The 18,716-nt window shown below is 34.8% G+C and overlaps 1 protein-coding gene across 1 annotated transcript; it reads right to left on the bottom strand.

The window, feature by feature from the left end:
* Nucleotides 1–289: 289 nt before the first annotated feature.
* On the bottom strand, nucleotides 290–1,684 carry LOC110725933 (protein FANTASTIC FOUR 3-like). Its single transcript, XM_021905401.1, has one exon. It carries the CDS (start codon nucleotides 1,502–1,504, stop codon nucleotides 569–571), a length of 936 nt encoding a protein of 311 aa, XP_021761093.1. The 5' UTR covers nucleotides 1,505–1,684; the 3' UTR covers nucleotides 290–568.
* Between the last annotated feature and the right edge of the window lie 17,032 nt (nucleotides 1,685–18,716).

The following is an 18,716-nucleotide window of genomic DNA, read 5'->3' as shown; positions in this document are numbered from 1 at the left end:
ATTGGACCAAAAAAACGCCCAACTCAACCAAGCATGGACGTGCTATGTCGAGCACTTCGTCAGCATCGTTCCAGCTTCGTCAGGTCTTTGTAAAACGATTATAACTTTCTCGTTTATTAATGGAATATAGGGCATATGACGTATCGTTGGAAATCTCTTGAATCAAGCTATCACCACCAACTTGATTAACCTCAAAATCATTTATAGTTTGAGAGATATGAGCATTCAAAGTTAGCTCTATTAGATTTCGAGTCACAATTTAACAGTATCCATATAGGATAGATAAGTATAATTTCGAATAGTTTTCATATTAGATGCTCTACTCAATTAGCCAATCACCCCCAAATGAGAGTAGAAAAATAAAAATAAGATGTCTCTATCAAATTCACAAACTACAATAACTACCACAGTAGTCAACAATTTCTAAGAAAAGATAAATGGGAATTGAATAAACCCCTCAAAAATTTACTATTTATATTCAACAGTACATTACATGAATCAAGCAAAAGCCAGGAGAAATGGAGGGTACAAAAAAAGTTTCCTCTTTTTCTTTTTAATTTTTCCTTTTTTAAGTAGCCACCCAAAAAGGTTCCCAATTAATTAATCCCTTATTCCCTTGCCCTCTTTCTTTGCATCTACTTGTTCTTTGAATTTTTCCAATTCCCAATTTTACCCCTAACTCTTTTGAAATTCCATTCATATCCTCCAACAAATATGCATCATTTTTTTTGTTACATTCTTCTAAAACCTCTTCCTTAACAACTTCTTCCTCTAGCCCCTCTTCATCATTTTCTACCAATTCTTCCACCCCATTGTCGTTTTCGTTGTCGTTATCGTTATCGTTATCGTTAATGTCTTCCATCATCATGGACAACCTTAGACGGCCATCACTTCGCTCGGCTTGCATACAAGCCTGAATAGGAGGGGTAGAGACAGCCTCAATTACCAACCGACCATCTTCACGGTATGGTCTAACACATATATTACTCGTACCGGCTATTGTAGTCAAGGGAGGCGGAAACTTCCCTTGACCTAATGATAATTCCTTCCTTATATCAAACTTTTGTCGCGGTGTTGTTCTTCCTTTCGTTGCCGTCGTTGTTATTTTTGTTTTTGTTGTTGTTGTCGTTGTTGATGTAAATAAACTATCGGTACTTTCCATGTCGAAAGTGCCGGTTTCATTTCCTAGACTCTCGGTACACATTTTCAAACTTTTTTCACTAAGCATGAATGATGATCGTTTAACTAAAGGATGTACATATACAACCTCTTCTTTAGGTACCGCGTCTCTTTTACTAGTTAGAGCTTCAATTGAGCTCCAACCCCCGGAAGAATTCGAACTCGAGGGTGTAGTTTTAGCTCCATACAAGGAATTAGAGCTAAAATTTTCGACCGAGTTTTTTGTTGATGAATTTAGTTTTAGGCTAAGGGTAGTTCTTGACTCAATGAAGTGTGACTCATTATTACAACAAGGTTGTAATTCTTGATAAACAATGGTTGACATTTTAAATTTTTGTGGAGAGATTTTTTTTTGGAGGAAATATATGAATTATGAAGAAGAGAGTTTAGAAGAAGATTTTGTATTTTTGAGTAGTAGTAGTAGAAGTGAACATGGGATGTAATGAAGAGGCAAGGTTCTCTATTTATAGGCCATAAAAATAAAGTCATCCATAAAGTTTCTAACGTAAGAGAGAGAGTATGGGATTGTGGGGGGGGGGGGGGGGGGGGGAGAAGACCTTTTTCCACCACTAGAATTGTAAATTAGCTTGACAAATATTCACTTATTTTTAAAAGTAAATGACTTATAATAAACGGTCTTGAATATAAAAATCTAACATAAGGGAAGCAAGGAATATACTCTCATGTTATTTTAAAATTAGGAGAGAATCAACAATAGTTTGTTCACTAGGTAAAAATAAAAGAGTATAGTAAAATAAATTTTGTGAAACTAATAGATGGACCTTGTAGGGTTAATTACTACGAGTATTTTTTTTTTTTTTATAATCTTTGTGGGTTTTACGTTAATATTCTAATCTGATTCGACATATGGTCATCTCTAAAATTTGGAGTTACGCTCCTCCTATTTCCTTTTATCATCTTTTTCTAAAAGAAAAAAACAGAAAAAAAGAAGAGCAGAAACAAAGGATTTATCAAATTTTGTTGATAACGATTGTTCCTCTCTTTTTCTTCTTAAAAAGAAAAGAAAATCTCCACATGCTTAAGAAATACAGCTTTACTCAAATGCATTTTCGGAACCGTACCATTCATAACACTACAGATAACACCATAAATCAGCCAACATCCTTGAAATTTCCAATAGCAAAAAGCACAACATATATTCCACATACTAATAATATGGGATTAGCAATCAATACATGCTTTGAAACTTATAACATGTGTTTACTTTAAAATTATTAAAACAAATAAATTTGGGCTGACTAAAAGACCCGGTGGGCCGCGTCAACCCATGCCCAACCAACCAAGCCCAACCTATTTAAAAGCTCCATCTCCTAAACCCGATCAAAACGTGATTTAAGGTTAATTTCAACTCGTTATTTAGGTTAACCCATTTAAGTTAATTAATTGTGTGCATAATATGTTACTCAAACTTTACGTGCTTACACTTTAATTATTTAAAATTTGATATACTAAAAATTTATATATATTGTGCCAATATCACGAAAAAATGGTTGCAAATTAACTAACGGATTGACTCGAATTTATAACCTGTGCCAAATTAGGTAAAAATAAAAAGATATTTACCATGATAAAAACAAAATAATGATATACTAAACCCCCATGAAAAGGACAGTACATAGTATACAAACTATATACTCCAAATAAACATTTCATGCAAAATTATAATATAGTATACTATACCATGAAAATAATGATATACTAAACCCCCATGAAAAGGAGTACAAATTAAAATCTAGTACGTTACACATAATATCATATAGTATACTAGACCATAAACTTATCCAAATAAAAATTTCATGCAAACTTATATTTACAATCAATTGCTGACCTACTTTAATTTAGTATGATCCAACAACAAACAAGTTAGATGGTATCCTGAGCATTTTGCTAAGAATTGTATAGTATTAATTCAATTAATTTCATTTGCTAAGCCACAAGATGACAACTTACAAATTCCACTATGTATTAATTAAAACACAGTGTTTCCCATTCTTCAACTTAATTAGTTTTCTAATCTAAACTTTAATTCAAGGTTGGTTCATGTTAACATCATAAACTAAATCCTAATTTTAGTTTAATACATAATTCTGATGACGTTAATCAGCACAAGACACCTTTTCACTTGTGTATGTCTAACATCCATGTATTTAAAGGAAGGAGATAAAATGATTAATCCAGGTTATTTATTGTCTCGAATGTCGGTGATTAATCTAATTAACCCACCGGAGGCTGCTAATTACCGGCAACATCATTGCATTATTACGGCCTTGTGTCTATGTTATGTTGCACTCTAGGATCCAGGCATCTGGGTCCTGCTAGTAAGCCTCATGTTAACTTTTATTTTTTTTTTACTTTATAGGCGGTTAGTCATTGATGATTTGTACACATTTTATTTTTTAAAAGTTAATTATGACTCAAATGTCTAGGTATAGATTATAGTATAACTAGCACGTTAATTACACTACCAGAATTTATCCACCACAATCATATATAATGCCTTGAATCCGCTTGGTACTTGAAGGTGATGATCCATAAATAATAGATCAAAAAAATCGTGAAAATTGAGGTTTGGTCAAGGTTATTCTTGTTTAAAAAATAAATAATACCTTAGTCCATCGAGTATATAATTAAAGATATTGATTTCCATCAGGCACTCTATTACATGGTAAAGTTCACTAGTAGTAATCGATTGAGCTATTCCTGATAGAGCATCAAACATATTTCTGAGTTTTAAGCATTCAACCATCAGATTAAACTTTTGGTGTTGAGATGATCTTCTAATATAGTCGATCCAAAATTGACACAAATTGGGAGACATTGCGGATCAAATATATCTCCGTCGTCCTTTTAACACCCAACTCTCATAAGAGGATGTTACATGTTAGAAGAATGGAACATAGGCCAGCATAACATGGGAAACTCCACTCTAAAGGTTGAACCCACTAGTATATTAATTGTCTCTAGGACCATGTTGTCTGGTGGAGGCCAACTTACATCTGACCTACCCTAATAACCTTTTAAAGTACATACTACTACTAATTTCAAAAAATTAATGTAGGGGTAGTATATATATACCTCTAATAATACTTAAGGTTGTACTTGCTTCATTAATACAGTGCTAAACACCTTGTCTGGGTTTCCTAATGTAGATAAATACTTGTTACTTTTGGTTTGTTTGTGGAAAATAAAAACTGCTACCAATACAAATTCATGAACATGTATTTGTACTATTTTATACTTTCTCGTTTTGGGGTATGCCCATGTGCAACACCCCTTTACCTTTGTAGATCTAGTTTAAAGCAATTTAACCTGTAGGATTGCCTAAGGGCCATGCTAAAGGGCAAGCAACAGCGCTACCTTGTAGGACTATGGCCTGGATCGGTGTTGTGTAACAAGCTAGACGTATAGTAAATGCAATGTACGAAGTACGGAGTAGTTTTTGGTGTGTTGTACTTGAGTGTGTCCCGCTTTTTTGATTTCCTTCTTTTTGAGAGGGGGTCGGGAGCGAAGACTGAACAACCATTATAAGAATCCATGTTTTTTAACGACTGGTACATAATTAATTAATCAATTGATAAATTATTAACCAACTATTTGAACATTCATCTATAGAGTTGAGTATAGATTAGATACTGATTTGAGATGTGATATTTTATCTACTTTGAGAAATTTGTTTATTTGATATTTGATAGTTTTTAATTGAATATCATTAGATATATTTTGTTGTGAAATTTAAATTTAAAGAATGTTTGCCATGGGAAAAAAATTTGAAACACAATTAAGCATCACATCATCAACTTTATGAATTACTTAGTTTTTTAAAAATCAAATAGTTGATTTGTTTAGATCAAATGTGGTATTCTTAAAAATCGAATTTGATCTAATAGCGAATCAAATATTTAAATTCCGGATCATAAATCTGAAAAAATATACTCGGTATATACAATAGTGAATAGAACATTTGATTTTAGGATGAGCATTGCATTTTACCACCCTAGCTAATGATTGTGTTAGTTGGAATATGCCATGTAATGGTTATATTACATTCCAATGTACAACATGTCTTGATCAAAGCAATCTCCAGTAATAATCACGTATACCTAATGTTTGGGGACGATTGGACATAAATTTCAATGTTCTACAATTGGGAAAAAGGTACGTCATGTCTTTGTTGTACTGTATCAAGGTCATATGTGCCGGAATTTTAGACTATTGTTACAATAATATTGAATCTTGTTTTCGTTGTTATTTGTTAGTTTTGTTACCTTACAATCCAGACCCATGAGCCCTTTATGTCCTCTATACGACCAAAGAAAATCCGTTTGGGATTCGTCGGCATCAAATGAGTCTTTCAAATTGTCGGCCTAAACTACATCACTCCTCTACTTTACGATGTACCTTTAGTAAATTGTATCTACATTAATTACGAGAAAACATGTCACTCAGTAAACGAACACGTCAACATTTACTCTATTGTTGAATTTTGATTTATATTAGGTATCTCATTGAATTATTGAGTTGGAAAGTTGAACATCACTATTACATTGACATACGTCCACTTCGATGCTAAATTAAATTGTACCTTTCATGAATCGCCTTTATCTAGGCAAATATTTCACATAATTCACAATACCTAGAGTAAACATCAAGAATGCCAAATTACCAAAAATTGTGACTCAAACTATATTATTTTAAAAAAAAAATCAAACATTCATATATTTCATAATTGGTTCGATTATACCAAGATATTTTGGGTGTTATGTTCGAGAGCATTAAGCAATGGCCTCTAAAAAGTTGACAACAAATGAGAGAAAGACACATCTTCGTATTAATAAATTGTGTCATCTTCATCATAAGTTAAAAGCTTCTAAAAGTAGTAAAATACAAAATGAAAATAGAAAATGGAAGCCATATGTAAAACAACATTCAGTAACAACCTCCTCTTGTTCGTCAATGGTTTCTGACGTAATGTTTCAAACTAATTTTTTTCCTATTCTTGGTTATTCAATTCATATGACTTGCAAGTTAATGGACCCATACATGATATCATCAATTCAATGCTAAAAATTGCTAATTATTAGATAAAATAATGATTAATTTCCAAGATTAGAAATAAAATAATGTCATAGCCACCTTTTCTATGTCATAATTAGATTGAATTCTTTTGTTTGGCAAATCTTTATTGGCCAACGTTTTGTGTACTACTTATTGGTTACCATCAAACAATATAGAAGTATTTGGTAAATGACTTTTTATTTAGCAAAATGAAAATTTTGATAAAATGGCTTTTAGGGGACGACTGGATTCGGTGAATGCTCCCGAAACCTTTTTTTTGAACATTTAAGACGGAGACCCAAAAGTGTAATGGTACAAAAACTTGAAGAGTAGAATCATAAAGAGACTAATTAAATAAGGGAGCTGAGAGGGAGACCGAAATTGACTTAGTTAGAAAGAGTTAGGAAGGATATAAAATGTATGCATTTGCATAAGGATGATGCATTGGATCGTAAGGGATGGAGGATGAACATTTTTGTCGATGACTAAACGGAATAATCAATATTGGTTCATGTAACCGACCCCATTTATGGATTAAGACTTCAATTAATTTATTGATTGATTCTTTATACAATTGATGTTGTCAAAATTCTAATAAACGGTATTTATAAGGGGGAGAATGTAACTACTATCAACTTGGCAAACAAGCTAATAAACTCTAGTAATTCAAAGAAATATTGAAAGTGAAATGATTAAGCAAAATACACAAATCTGTCTACTAGATAACATACTTTAAGTAATATAAAGAATAATACTCGTAATATATATTCATGGTTTAAGATAGAAGAAAAAGTAGCTTCTTCTAGCTTAGATTAAGAACTACTTCGTATGAAAGACGTTATTAATTAAGAAAAGAATGTTTATATTTGTATTATATTTATGGTTTATAAACAACATTACAAAATATTTCTCTACTTAAATATTAAAAATTGGCTGCTTGTTAAAAAGGTTCATATTAATATAATTTTAGTTAATTATGATATAAAAGACGGTATAAAAAGACAGACAATTGCTTCTCGATTAAAATTAATACGAGTAGCCACATTATTAATTTAAACTACAGTACCAACTTAATTAATAATTATAAAATCCGAATAAAAAGTATCCGTCAAAATAAATATTATTCTATTATAATGTCTACGTATGCAAAAGGAATCACTTTAAAAAGATGTTAACCTCAAACAAAATACATGGTTAATGGTCCCCTACACTAATACATAGTCTAATTTGAAGCTAATTATACCCCTTAAAGTTAATTACAGAGACAACCTAACTACTGGGAGCTTAAAAAGGCGAGCCTCGTAACCTTTGAGAGGGTCTACGAGAGTAGCTAATCGCTAATTATAGACATAATAGTGTATTAGTGTGTGGTTAGTAAACCGAAGAGACAAATTAAAACAATAGATTATGTTGCTAATTTAATCATGGTGTTAGAATCAAATCTGTTTGCTAATGACAACTAATTTGATCTTTCACTGATCTTATTTGTACAACATGTTCTTGCTTCTCCGTAGTACTTTCCTGACATAAACAGCCTGTGATTTTTGTAAAATCTTTCGGGATTCATACACTTTGGTAGTTAATTACAAGTACTAGTATTAGTTTCCTGGAAAATTCTCCGTACGATTTGCATATACTCTCCTTTTTATTTAATTACTAATTTTGTACCTGTTGTTTATTGAATTTTAAGATATATGTCAATTTTTTTTTAATATATCATTGATACAAAATTAATTAATTAGGAATTAAGTGTTGTTGTGACGATTTGCTATCTAGTAGGAATGTGTGGAAGTGTTCGATTTAATACATAAAAAAAAAATAAAAAAAATAGCAAAAAATAAATAAAATAAATGTTCAAAGCCCGTTGGGTTGACCCGGGCCGAACCCAAAACTTTGGGTAAGGGTTAAATATTTCGTGACTCGTAACCTGAAACTACTCAATTCGAGATGACTCTTGGCCCGACTCTAATTGACAGAGATACATGGTAATAAAATTCTATTAGACTGTGAAGTATATATTATTTTAACCGGTATGGATGTTTTACGCTTTGAACTACTTCTTTCGCTGCAAAAAATATTATGATAAAAAAAATATGTTTATTTGATAATTTTTGTGAATTATAATCTAATAACTTTTTTCGAATAAAATTATAATTCAATTTGTACCTTTGAAATATTGGTATTTTATCGAAAATAAAACTCTAAACTAACAATTTTATTCTAAAATTATATCCAAATAAAAATCTAAACTAACTTTTTTATCTTATAAAATCTATTTAAATCTATCCAACGTGGCACAACACTTGGCGAAAAGTTAGAATGTCAAGTGTCGTTGTTTCGTGACCTAGCTAAAAGTTTAGCTTTATAATGAGTTATATGATATAATGAGTTGTATGATATCTTTTTCACACCCGACTCCCGAGTATACTTATGATCGATGAAAATACTATAGATGTGGTTATGAGCATGTTTGTGGCAAAGCTTGTATCTGATCACAATTAAGAGGTTGTGGGATTAAACCCCACTAGTAATAATTTGGGGTTTACTTCCTTTACCCTTCCCTGCTATTTTTAAAGTGCCTAACCCATTAATTAGGATCGGTAGGATCTATGAGAGGTTTTTGGCCCGTTAAGGCCCATCTTCTTACCAACCAAAAAAAATGTGGTAAGTGCATTTTATTGTAAGAAAAAGGATTATAAAAATTATAACTGCTTTTATAGAGTGTTTAGGTTGGGGGTATAGATAACAATTACCTTTATTTGAAGGGTAATGGTATACATAGTATAAAGTATTGATTATCATTACCTTCCTCAAACAAATATGTTTAAGTCTTATGATAAATAAAAGTTCAATGATTCTTTATTTATTTGTTTTTATTATTTTTTAAAAGACAAACGCTAAGAACCATTATAGGAAGAACGAAGAGAACAAAGAACAAAAACTGAAAAGGTCTTGCAGCAAACCAGTAGCTGTGGAGCTCGAACAATACAACTAAGAAAAACGAACCACAACCAAACAATGGGCCAAGAGAAGCCGAATTAACTGAAACACTCGAGATGGACCAAGAGCGCAGAACATAAACATTGAAGAGAACCCGAATTGGCATTAGAAGCGAAGGAAAGAACCTGAAATATGCATCATGTTGCTGAAGATTGGACTTGTGACACCATTCCACTCCTAGGGATTGAAAAGCATATCTACATCCCAGGAGTTTGGGAACAAAACCTATAGAGTCATACACCTTAACGACTCTATGAGAAACCGTTCATCCAAATGCAATTTCTCTTCTTGCAACTCTACAAAGAAAATGAAAGAAAATGGAGGACTTTGCTTAACCCAAACATCAAATATGGGTAGCCTCCTTCAAGATATTGATTAACAACTAGCGATGACTGACCTTGTTATCACCCAAACTAACAAGGGATAATAGCAATCTCCTAAATGCCCATATCATCCCACAACCTAGTAACAAGACATGCAAACCAAACTCTTCCCTCAAAACCAAACTCTTTCTGCAAACTCCATATGCGGGGAAAACCATCCACTTGCGCAAATAACTTCACCCCCTGAAGAACTGTTTTAACTACCAGGGGAACACATTTACACCTCGACAAGGCTACTAGTAGGACCACCAACAAAACTAATAAGGGATTTCCTAAACTTACAACCCTTAAAACCAACCAACAAGACTAAAAAAACCACAGCAACACTTCGTTACCTTCCACAACTAGAACTACTCTGGGACTCTAACTCATGAGCAAGTAGAGAAAGAGAATTATTTAAAAACAAAAACCCAAGCAGCAAAACAAGCAACTTATACAAGAACAACATAAATAAATTAAACTAAAGCAAAACCAATAACAACAAATAAAAGAAAACAAACACACAAACTTGTGTGAGAGAAGAGGAAAAGGTAATGAAACCTGATAAAACCTCTCCAGCAGAAACCCAATCCAACACCAAGAACAATCATCAACGACAACACAATGAAATCCCACTTAACCTTACCTTGGATACGCGAGGAAACCTAACCTTAATTTCACCTTTACCGTTGGGAATTAATTAACGAAATTCCTTTCGACGGCGGCGTTAAGACTAACCTTTGGTTCTTGATTTGTTGAAGGAAGCCGCAAACCACTTGACGATGAACCCAATTAAACAAAACCACCGAAGAGGACCCTTGAATTCTTCACCAACAGACCCAAAAACGAAAAATTAAAAAGCAGAAAAGGAAGTTAACGGAGAGACTAGGCTCGCCAGCGATGGCTAGGTGAAGCGCGCCAGTCGCCGATGAGTAGGGGCTGAGAAAAAGGGGGTTGGTGGTCCCAGTGGGGGATAAGGATGGGGGTTAGAGAGAGAAAGGGTCGAGAGAGTTCGTTTTCTACTTTTAATTGTTTTCTTTCTATCTCGCTTCCATCTATATACCTATATTTAAGATAGTTTTTTTCGGGGGAGCTGAGTTTTCCCTGGCCTCCTAAACTCTTATTTTTTTTTATGGTTGAATCATTATTTTGTTAAGGATCTTCATTATTTATTTATTTAGTTATTTATCATGATCGAATATCGAAAAACACTCCTCTAGAGACTAATCTCTCCGTTCCAAAATAATTGACATAGTCAAATTAAACTCCAAATTTGGCATACATGCCAATGCACTAGTTTGACCTTAGATACATATGAAAAATATTATTACAAAAATATAAGAAGTTAAATTATTGAACTTTAATTTAATACCTATTAAACAATATAGTTCTTCATAAACTTCTTTTTATACTTTACTAAAAAAATAAAAGTTAAAATTAGTGTATGAATAATGAAAAATATTTAGAGCACTACTCCCTTTACCCCTAAATTACGTTTCTACTTCTCTCTATTATGTGATAAATAAATGTTTGTTATGAGTAGGAATGTAAATTTAGGGATGGAGGAAGTATATATTAATTACTATAACTCCAAAGACTAATAAGTATGACTAGAAAATTATCAAGTTTTCATACCATAGAGAAGATCTGTATTACTCTTACTGTTATGACTTAGGAATACTTTTTAAAAATCTTTGACTAATGGAGCATATTAGAAAGGAAATAAATAAACTGTGTAACCTTAAAAACAGTACATGATGAAGCAACGTCATCAACTTTCGATTCATTCCACTCTTGATAATTTAAGAATTTAATATTGGAATTATATATGTGACATGCACTTCCCTAATTAAACCGTCAGCAACCTAATTTGCACTGGTTATAATCACATATTCACACACCAAGTTAAGTTTGATCTAGCAGAAATACCACACCTTTCTTGAGCATGGAGGCTTAATTCTTAAGGGACATACACTTTAAATGTGGGGATTTCTTAGTTCTTATCCTTCCCCTTCCTTTTTAAAGTCTCTGATTTGTAATGATAAAAAAAATTGGGTTAAGACGCAATTTTTAATTTATTGTTGGATTACCATGCACAAGCAAGGTACTTCAAATTTATAAAATTCATTTTATTTTGATGAATTTTAATGCATAAAATACTCTTGGAGTACCATGCACAAGGTACTCCTGAATTTTCGTATTGATTATCGGGTTTCCAATATGATATCCAATAGTGAAAATTTAGACTTTAAAATCCAGTTATTATGTTATATCATTCAACATTAACTAACAATAATACCACATGCATGATCATGACCAAATTACTAATCATTTAAATTATGAAGTGATTATGAAGTAAAGTAAGAGTTTATATTTTGGATAAAAATTAAATAGATTTAAGTAAGATAAAAAAAGAAAATAATTAGTTTTTGGATTGAATTGGGAAAACCGTTAATTTAAAATGATACCCAATAACCGTACGACCGTACTGATAACAAATTATCGGATCAGTAACCTGAACCGTTGTGGTTATCGAAACATGTACTCTAATTTTCGGTTTGGTTACGGTTCGGATTTTCGGTTTTTGGATCATTTTTCTCAACCCTAAGTTGGCCACACTGTGTACCCAAGGTTACTTGTACAGGGTTACTTGTTTGGTCAGGGGTTACTTATTTTGGAGTTACTCGTTTGGTTAGGGATTACTCGTTTGGTTAGGGGTAAGTTATAGGGGTTACATATTCAGGGGGTACTTATTCAAGGGTTACTCAGACGGTCAGGGATTACTCTCACACAGAAAACGCGCTAATCGACTAAGTAAGTAACCCCCTACAAGTGACCCATGTGTAGGTAACCCCTACAAGTAACCCTTGAATAAGTAACTGATATAAATAATCCTTGAATAAGTAACTCCTACAAGTACTTGAATAAGTAACTCCTACAAGTAACCTCTGCCACACGATGTGGCCAACTACACAGAAAAATTGTTATTAATTAAACTATTCAGTACTACTACGCGTTTTCAATGAGGAACCAATAATTCACAACTACCCTAAGATCAAAAGAAATTAGCATACATTGACTAAATTACGTCATTATGCAAGAGTTGAGAAAGCATGCATATCAATTATGGTGGAATCTCTTTCAATTAAGTGTCTTTTATATAATCAAATCTAACACCATTGTAATGGACAACAATAAAGAGTCATAATTTGTCATGTACTATACCGTTACTATAATAGACGTTATTAATCTTCCATTAGCATTTAATTTAAAACTGAAATTAATTATATATATAAACTTTGAATCAAAATGTACGTATACATAATTTCACAAGTACACACCATGTGTAAAAATCATCCTTTCTCTCTCCAAAACCCTAGCCTCCATTGTTGAATAATGAAGGGGCTTTCATCGATTTTAATCGGTGGAAAGCCCCAATCCTTGTTTCTTTATTGTTTTTTTTAGGTTTATAATAATATTTCCTCCTTTTGGGAGGAACTTTTCTCCCTCGAAAGAAAGGGTTTCCGATCTCCTTCGAAAGACAAGGTTTTTTCGACCTCGTTCGAAAGACAAGGTTTATCTCCTCTTTTCGAGGGAGAAATTTTTTAGTTTTGAATCCATGGTAACAGATCTAATGGATTGTCGTGAAATTATTTCGTTGGTGAAAAAGTTATCAAGTTTTCGAATACGAACAGATGAATCAGAAGGAAATCATCCTCACGGCTACAAAGGATCGTTAGATTGTCTCTCCAACAAGGCTGTAATTTTCAGCGATATAAGCGGGAGATGCTCCGCAATGCAAGATCTACTCGACGATCGTAGTTTTTATGAAGGAAAATTCTATTTGATTCAATATCTTATGTATTTGTTAACGTCGAATCTCTATTGTAGATGTCGTATGACTTTTAATTAATGAAATATTTTTGCTATTAAAAAAAAAAAGGTACACACCATGTGCATTTGCAGCTCATGTCTATAATACAGTTTAAGTTAATGTTTTTGTTTTTGTTTATGTTTATATTACTCTGTAACATATATAATCCGTGATTGGCTAATTTGGTTTTAATTAAGCTAATTAATTAAATCAATAATTGAGAAAAATAATAAGCTTGCGTCATCTTTTTTTAGCCTTAAAATGAAGTTAAGAGTCAGCTCTTTTGATATTGCTCATTCCTTAATTAATAATTTTCTCTTAAAAGTTAAGTCTTTAAGAAAGACAAGGACATTGAAGCTTATGTAAGCACTAAAAGAAGAAGGGCACCCATGCACTAAAAGCATTCTTTTTGACTAATACAATAATGGACAACTTTTCTTCTCTCCCTCCTGGCCTCATCCTATTAGTTTCAAAGAATCGAATCACATTGGTCCATAAAGAAAAAAATAACAACATAAAGAATATATGCCATATTTGCCACAATTTTAATTGCTTGGGGATATTATGAATTAAGGATTTCTAAACTTTGAATAAATAGACGTCTTTGGATTCTGACATTTATATATAAATACTCGCATTTCAAAAAATCAACCGAAATAATGAAGCAATATTTTATAGTAAAAAGTGGTCGGTTAATGGTAATTTAAGCAAAAAAACTGGTATTTCATGGTAAATAGTGGTAGTGGTAAGAAGAGTATCAGGAAATTGTGTATATTAACAATCGTAACTCAACCAAAACAAGAATTGTATTCTTATGCCCTATGTAAAAGAAAGTTCTTCTTCCGTTCGATCCCCCTTCAGTATACTTTTGATCGCTCAAATCCTAATTTTAAAATAATGACCTTGTTTTCATACTTTGAAATGATAGAGGAAATCTTGTATTGGCTATACCAAAGTCTATTCATCATAACTTTTCAATTCTAAGCTCCAAGCTTAGGCAAAGGTTTCTTATTTCTTGGAATTAATAAATTGATTATTGCCTCATTTTTATTATTGACAATAACAAGTGTTCATTGATATTTTTAGATAAAGTTGGAACAAATATTGCACCACCACAAGGTCCTAAAGTGCTACAAGATTATTGGTACTACTTAGCACTGTGAAAACGGTTTGACAGTTCGGGTTCGGTTCGGTTTGAAATCGGTTTGGTATTAAATCGGGTCGGTTTAAAATCGGTTTAAATGTATCGCGGGTCGGTTTCAGTTCGGTTTAAATAGTTATCGGTTCGATTCGGTTTCAGTTTATTCTGAGCGGTTTTAATTCAGTTCGGGTTGTAAACGGTTTGGGAAGTAAACGGTTCGGTACAGCTGGGTTGCGGTTTGTTAACGGTTCGGTGTAAACGGTTTTTATACCGGTTCAAATAGTTTCGGGTTGGAAATGGTTTCGAGTTAGAAACGGTTCGGTTCTTTTTCGGTTCAGTTTTATTTTGGTTCGGTTTGTTAACGGGTTCGCCTTTTATACGATTTAACGTTATTTGGATCAGTTCTATTTCACGTTTACTAAATTATGGTTCAGAACGGTTTTTTATTTCAAAAAGTCGGTTTTTAATCGGGTCGTTTGGATTCGGGCAGTTAAACAATTTTGGTTTGAAATTTCATGGTACTTGTTAACTAACCTTTTGCTGGTTAACAAGTTTTATATCAAGCCGAGACTTCATCACTTCATATTTAGGCATTAGGCATTATATTATATACAAATTCTAATCGATCCATGTGATTTTCAAGTTTAGTCATACTGATGTTACTAGTTTATTACGAAGTAACATAGATTATAAAAATTTTAGTGTATTAATGAATTATTATTGTTTTACTATCACATTATTAGCTGCTTCTTATTCAATCATCTAATTGATGTGTCATAATAATGATTCGATGAGTTATTGTGAGATCGAAATTACAGTTTGATTTATAAACAATTCGGTTTATAAATGGTTCTGTGCAAACGGGTTGCAGTTTGTTAACAATTCGGTGTAAACGGTTTTTACCTCGGTTCAAACGGTTTCGGATTGAAAACGGTTTCGGGTTAGAAACGGTTCGGTTCTTTTTCGGTTCGGTTTGATTTCAGTTCGTTTTAAAACTGGTTCGGTTTGTTAACTGGTTCGGTTCTTATATGGTTTGACATTATTCGGATCGGTTCGATTTCGGTTTTACTTAAATACGGTTCGGGTCGGTTTTCGGTTTTACAAAATCGGTTTTTAATCGGGTCGGTTCTCTTTTGGGTCGGTTGGTTTCGGACAGTTAAACGGTTTCGGTTTGAAATTTGACAGCACTAGTACTACTAGACCTTATGTTTTTTGTATATATCAATCTAAGGCCCTAGACATTAGATTTTTTCTAGATTGGCTTGCTCCAATAAGGGCATAACTTAGCTTTTCTTTCTTTTGCTCGATAAATTTCATTGCAATTTGTTGAAGCTTATAAGTTTTGATGATGATGAACTTAAACTAAAGCAAACTCAACTAAAGGTTAACAAGTGTTTAAGTACAGGAGAAATGGACCTTGGTGGAGGAAGAACATCTTGTATTATGAAGACTTGAAGAATCTTTAGTTAAAGGGTTAATCAATAGAAGAAGAGTTCTCTAACAAGAACTAAATTCCTTAACAAGAATGTTCCCTAACAGGAACTTGAAGGTTGTAAGCTGAAGACAGTAAGTTCCACAAGGAACTTAGGCTGCGAAGTTCCAGTTGTGAACTGGAGACCAAGTGACAGCAAGAACTTGTTCCTGGACTGCGTGAAGCCCAAGATATTCAGAATTATAGAAGCGCGACATTGAGATATTAATTTAGTTAAGATTTTATCTTCTAGATTTATTGTTAAATATGTTAATAAGATATGCATGAAATCTATTAGAGACGTGACAAGATAATTTGGCAAAAAGATAAAATTGGAAAAATATAAAAAGATAGATTTTGGAAAAAGATTTTGTTTTAATTTATTTTCCTAAAATCAGTTACAAAACGATATTATTCTTGTATATATATTGTTTCGGGGTTTTCTGATGTCCTGCGGGAGAGTTACAATTCCGAGACTGGAACCGGACGCCTGTACCTGCAAAACAACGGAGACTCCTGGTGGTGGGAGCTCCGCCTCCAACGGTCAAGTTAGTACTTGATTAAGGAGTAATTAATGCGAAAATTAAAGTTATTGGGTCTCTCTAGGTGAGAATGTTTAATGTGTGTAATCTGCGTTGTTCGCGTGATCTGCATGTAATCCCCCTTAATGAGGATTAAGGGAGGTATTTATAACCTCGAGAAACGTGCCAATCTAGGTTTAGGTTAACCTTGGGCTGATTGGGCTTCCCTAGGAAGTTGGGCCTAGGTGGCCGGTTTCTCCATTAGGCATGGAGTATGCCACGTGTCATGACATAATAGGTCCAAGGTGGACGAATAAGCGTGTGCCACGTGGCAAGCCCTGACAGTTCCAACTGGGGGACACTTGGCAGGACTTGATTGGCCCACGTGGCGCATTCCGATTGGTGGGAGCAAAATCCCCTAATCATTTGCCCCTCACAGGTGGCACATGACTGGTCACGTGTTACCTGTGACAGGTGTCGCACTGTAACAGGCGACGGCCTACTACAGGTGTCACTCGGCGAAAGGCCGAGAGATTCTCCTGCCCAAATTATGAATTCTGGAAGTGACCCTTCGCCTTCTCACTTTGCCTATATAAAGGAGTGTTGACTTCGGTCATTTTCACACTTGAAAACTTTGTGAGAGAACATTCGGACCCCTGAACTTGCTCTGACATTTTGGACCCTTTCTGCCTACCGCCTGCTCTGACAAGCCGACTGCACAGGATTTTCAGAACTCCATCAACGTCACTCGTTCAGGTAACCGTCGGTTCTCTTACTCTTAATTTTCTCTTTACTTTATTCTTTTTTGAAATGGCACCACGGAAGCACACGACACGACCTAGGGTAGTGATCAGCCGGTCACCGGGGACGGCTGAATCTAGGACTAGGAGTGCCGCCTGCCCTTTTTTGGACCCATCTTTGCCCTTTATACAAAGTCCGACTGTATCTGTGTCTATGCAGAGCATGATGGCCAGGACAAAAAAGACTGCCAGGATCTCAAACTCAGACGGCTCCTCCCACAGGGTGCCGATTAGTGAAACATCTAACCAGGCGCCAGATGTGGAAGTGAAACAAAGCGGCTTGAAAGCCGGCAGTTCTGAGGGAGGAGTCAAAGTGACTCCTTCCCATTTTACAGTTGACAATTCTTCATTCTCTCCTGCTCCTTTTAAAGGAGAGGAGGCGGGCCCCTCCGGGAGAGGGGAGGAGTCGTCGTCTTCGGACTCGTCAGAGGACGATTCCGAGTCTAGCTCTTCTGGCCATGCTTCCCTGGACACAGAAGAGAAAAACAGTCTCCTGCAAGAGGCGAGACTTTCTCACGCAGTTGAGAAGGGGGACGATTGGGCGGAGCCATCCGCCTCTCACCGAGAGCAAAATACCCCCTACTACTGCACGGTACCTCGGGGCCGGATCACAGCCATGCAAGAGAAAGTGGAGAGCTTTATCGCAAACCACACAATGGGCCCCGGCTTTTTAGTGTTTGTGCCGGATCCAGAAGACACAGTCGTCTGGCCGGCTGGTACCAGTTATGATAGCACCTGCTTTGGCTGCTACGAGGCGGCCATCAAGGCTGGGCTGCGCTTCCCACTACATCCGGCTGTTCAGCGGATCTTGGATGGGTATGAGTTAGGGTTATGGCAGTTAGCCCCGAACTCCTGGGTCAATGTACTCGGCTATGTGGCCGGGTGCGAACTGCACGGGGTGGAGCCAAGCTTCGAGGCTTTCGCCCACATGAACTACCTCAGCCGGACCCCTAAGGCAGGCGGTACCGGCTGGTATCAATTGACGAGCCACAGGGGCTACCTCATGACGAGAGGTAAGGCAAACAAATGGAAGGACTGGCGGAGCACCTTCCTTATCATTGAGAGTTCAGACACAGAGCTGAACAAGCGCTTCAACAGGTGGAACAGGAATCCGCCCCTTCTTGCAGGCGGCCGCAACATGCTGCCTGTTCCCCCCAAGGCTAAGAAAGATATCCTAGATAAAGGACTCTTCAAAGTAGAGTCGAAGGTGAACTCTACTTCAGGGGTACGAGAGCAAGTACCCCTGCACTGCGTCCCGAGCTTCAAATGGCTCTACGACGAGTACTTTTTGG

Source organism: Chenopodium quinoa, unplaced genomic scaffold (assembly GCF_001683475.1).
Source record: "Chenopodium quinoa cultivar QQ74 unplaced genomic scaffold, ASM168347v1, whole genome shotgun sequence".
Lineage (NCBI taxonomy): Eukaryota > Viridiplantae > Streptophyta > Magnoliopsida > Caryophyllales > Amaranthaceae > Chenopodium > Chenopodium quinoa.
This window is presented reverse-complemented; position numbering and strand designations above follow the sequence as displayed.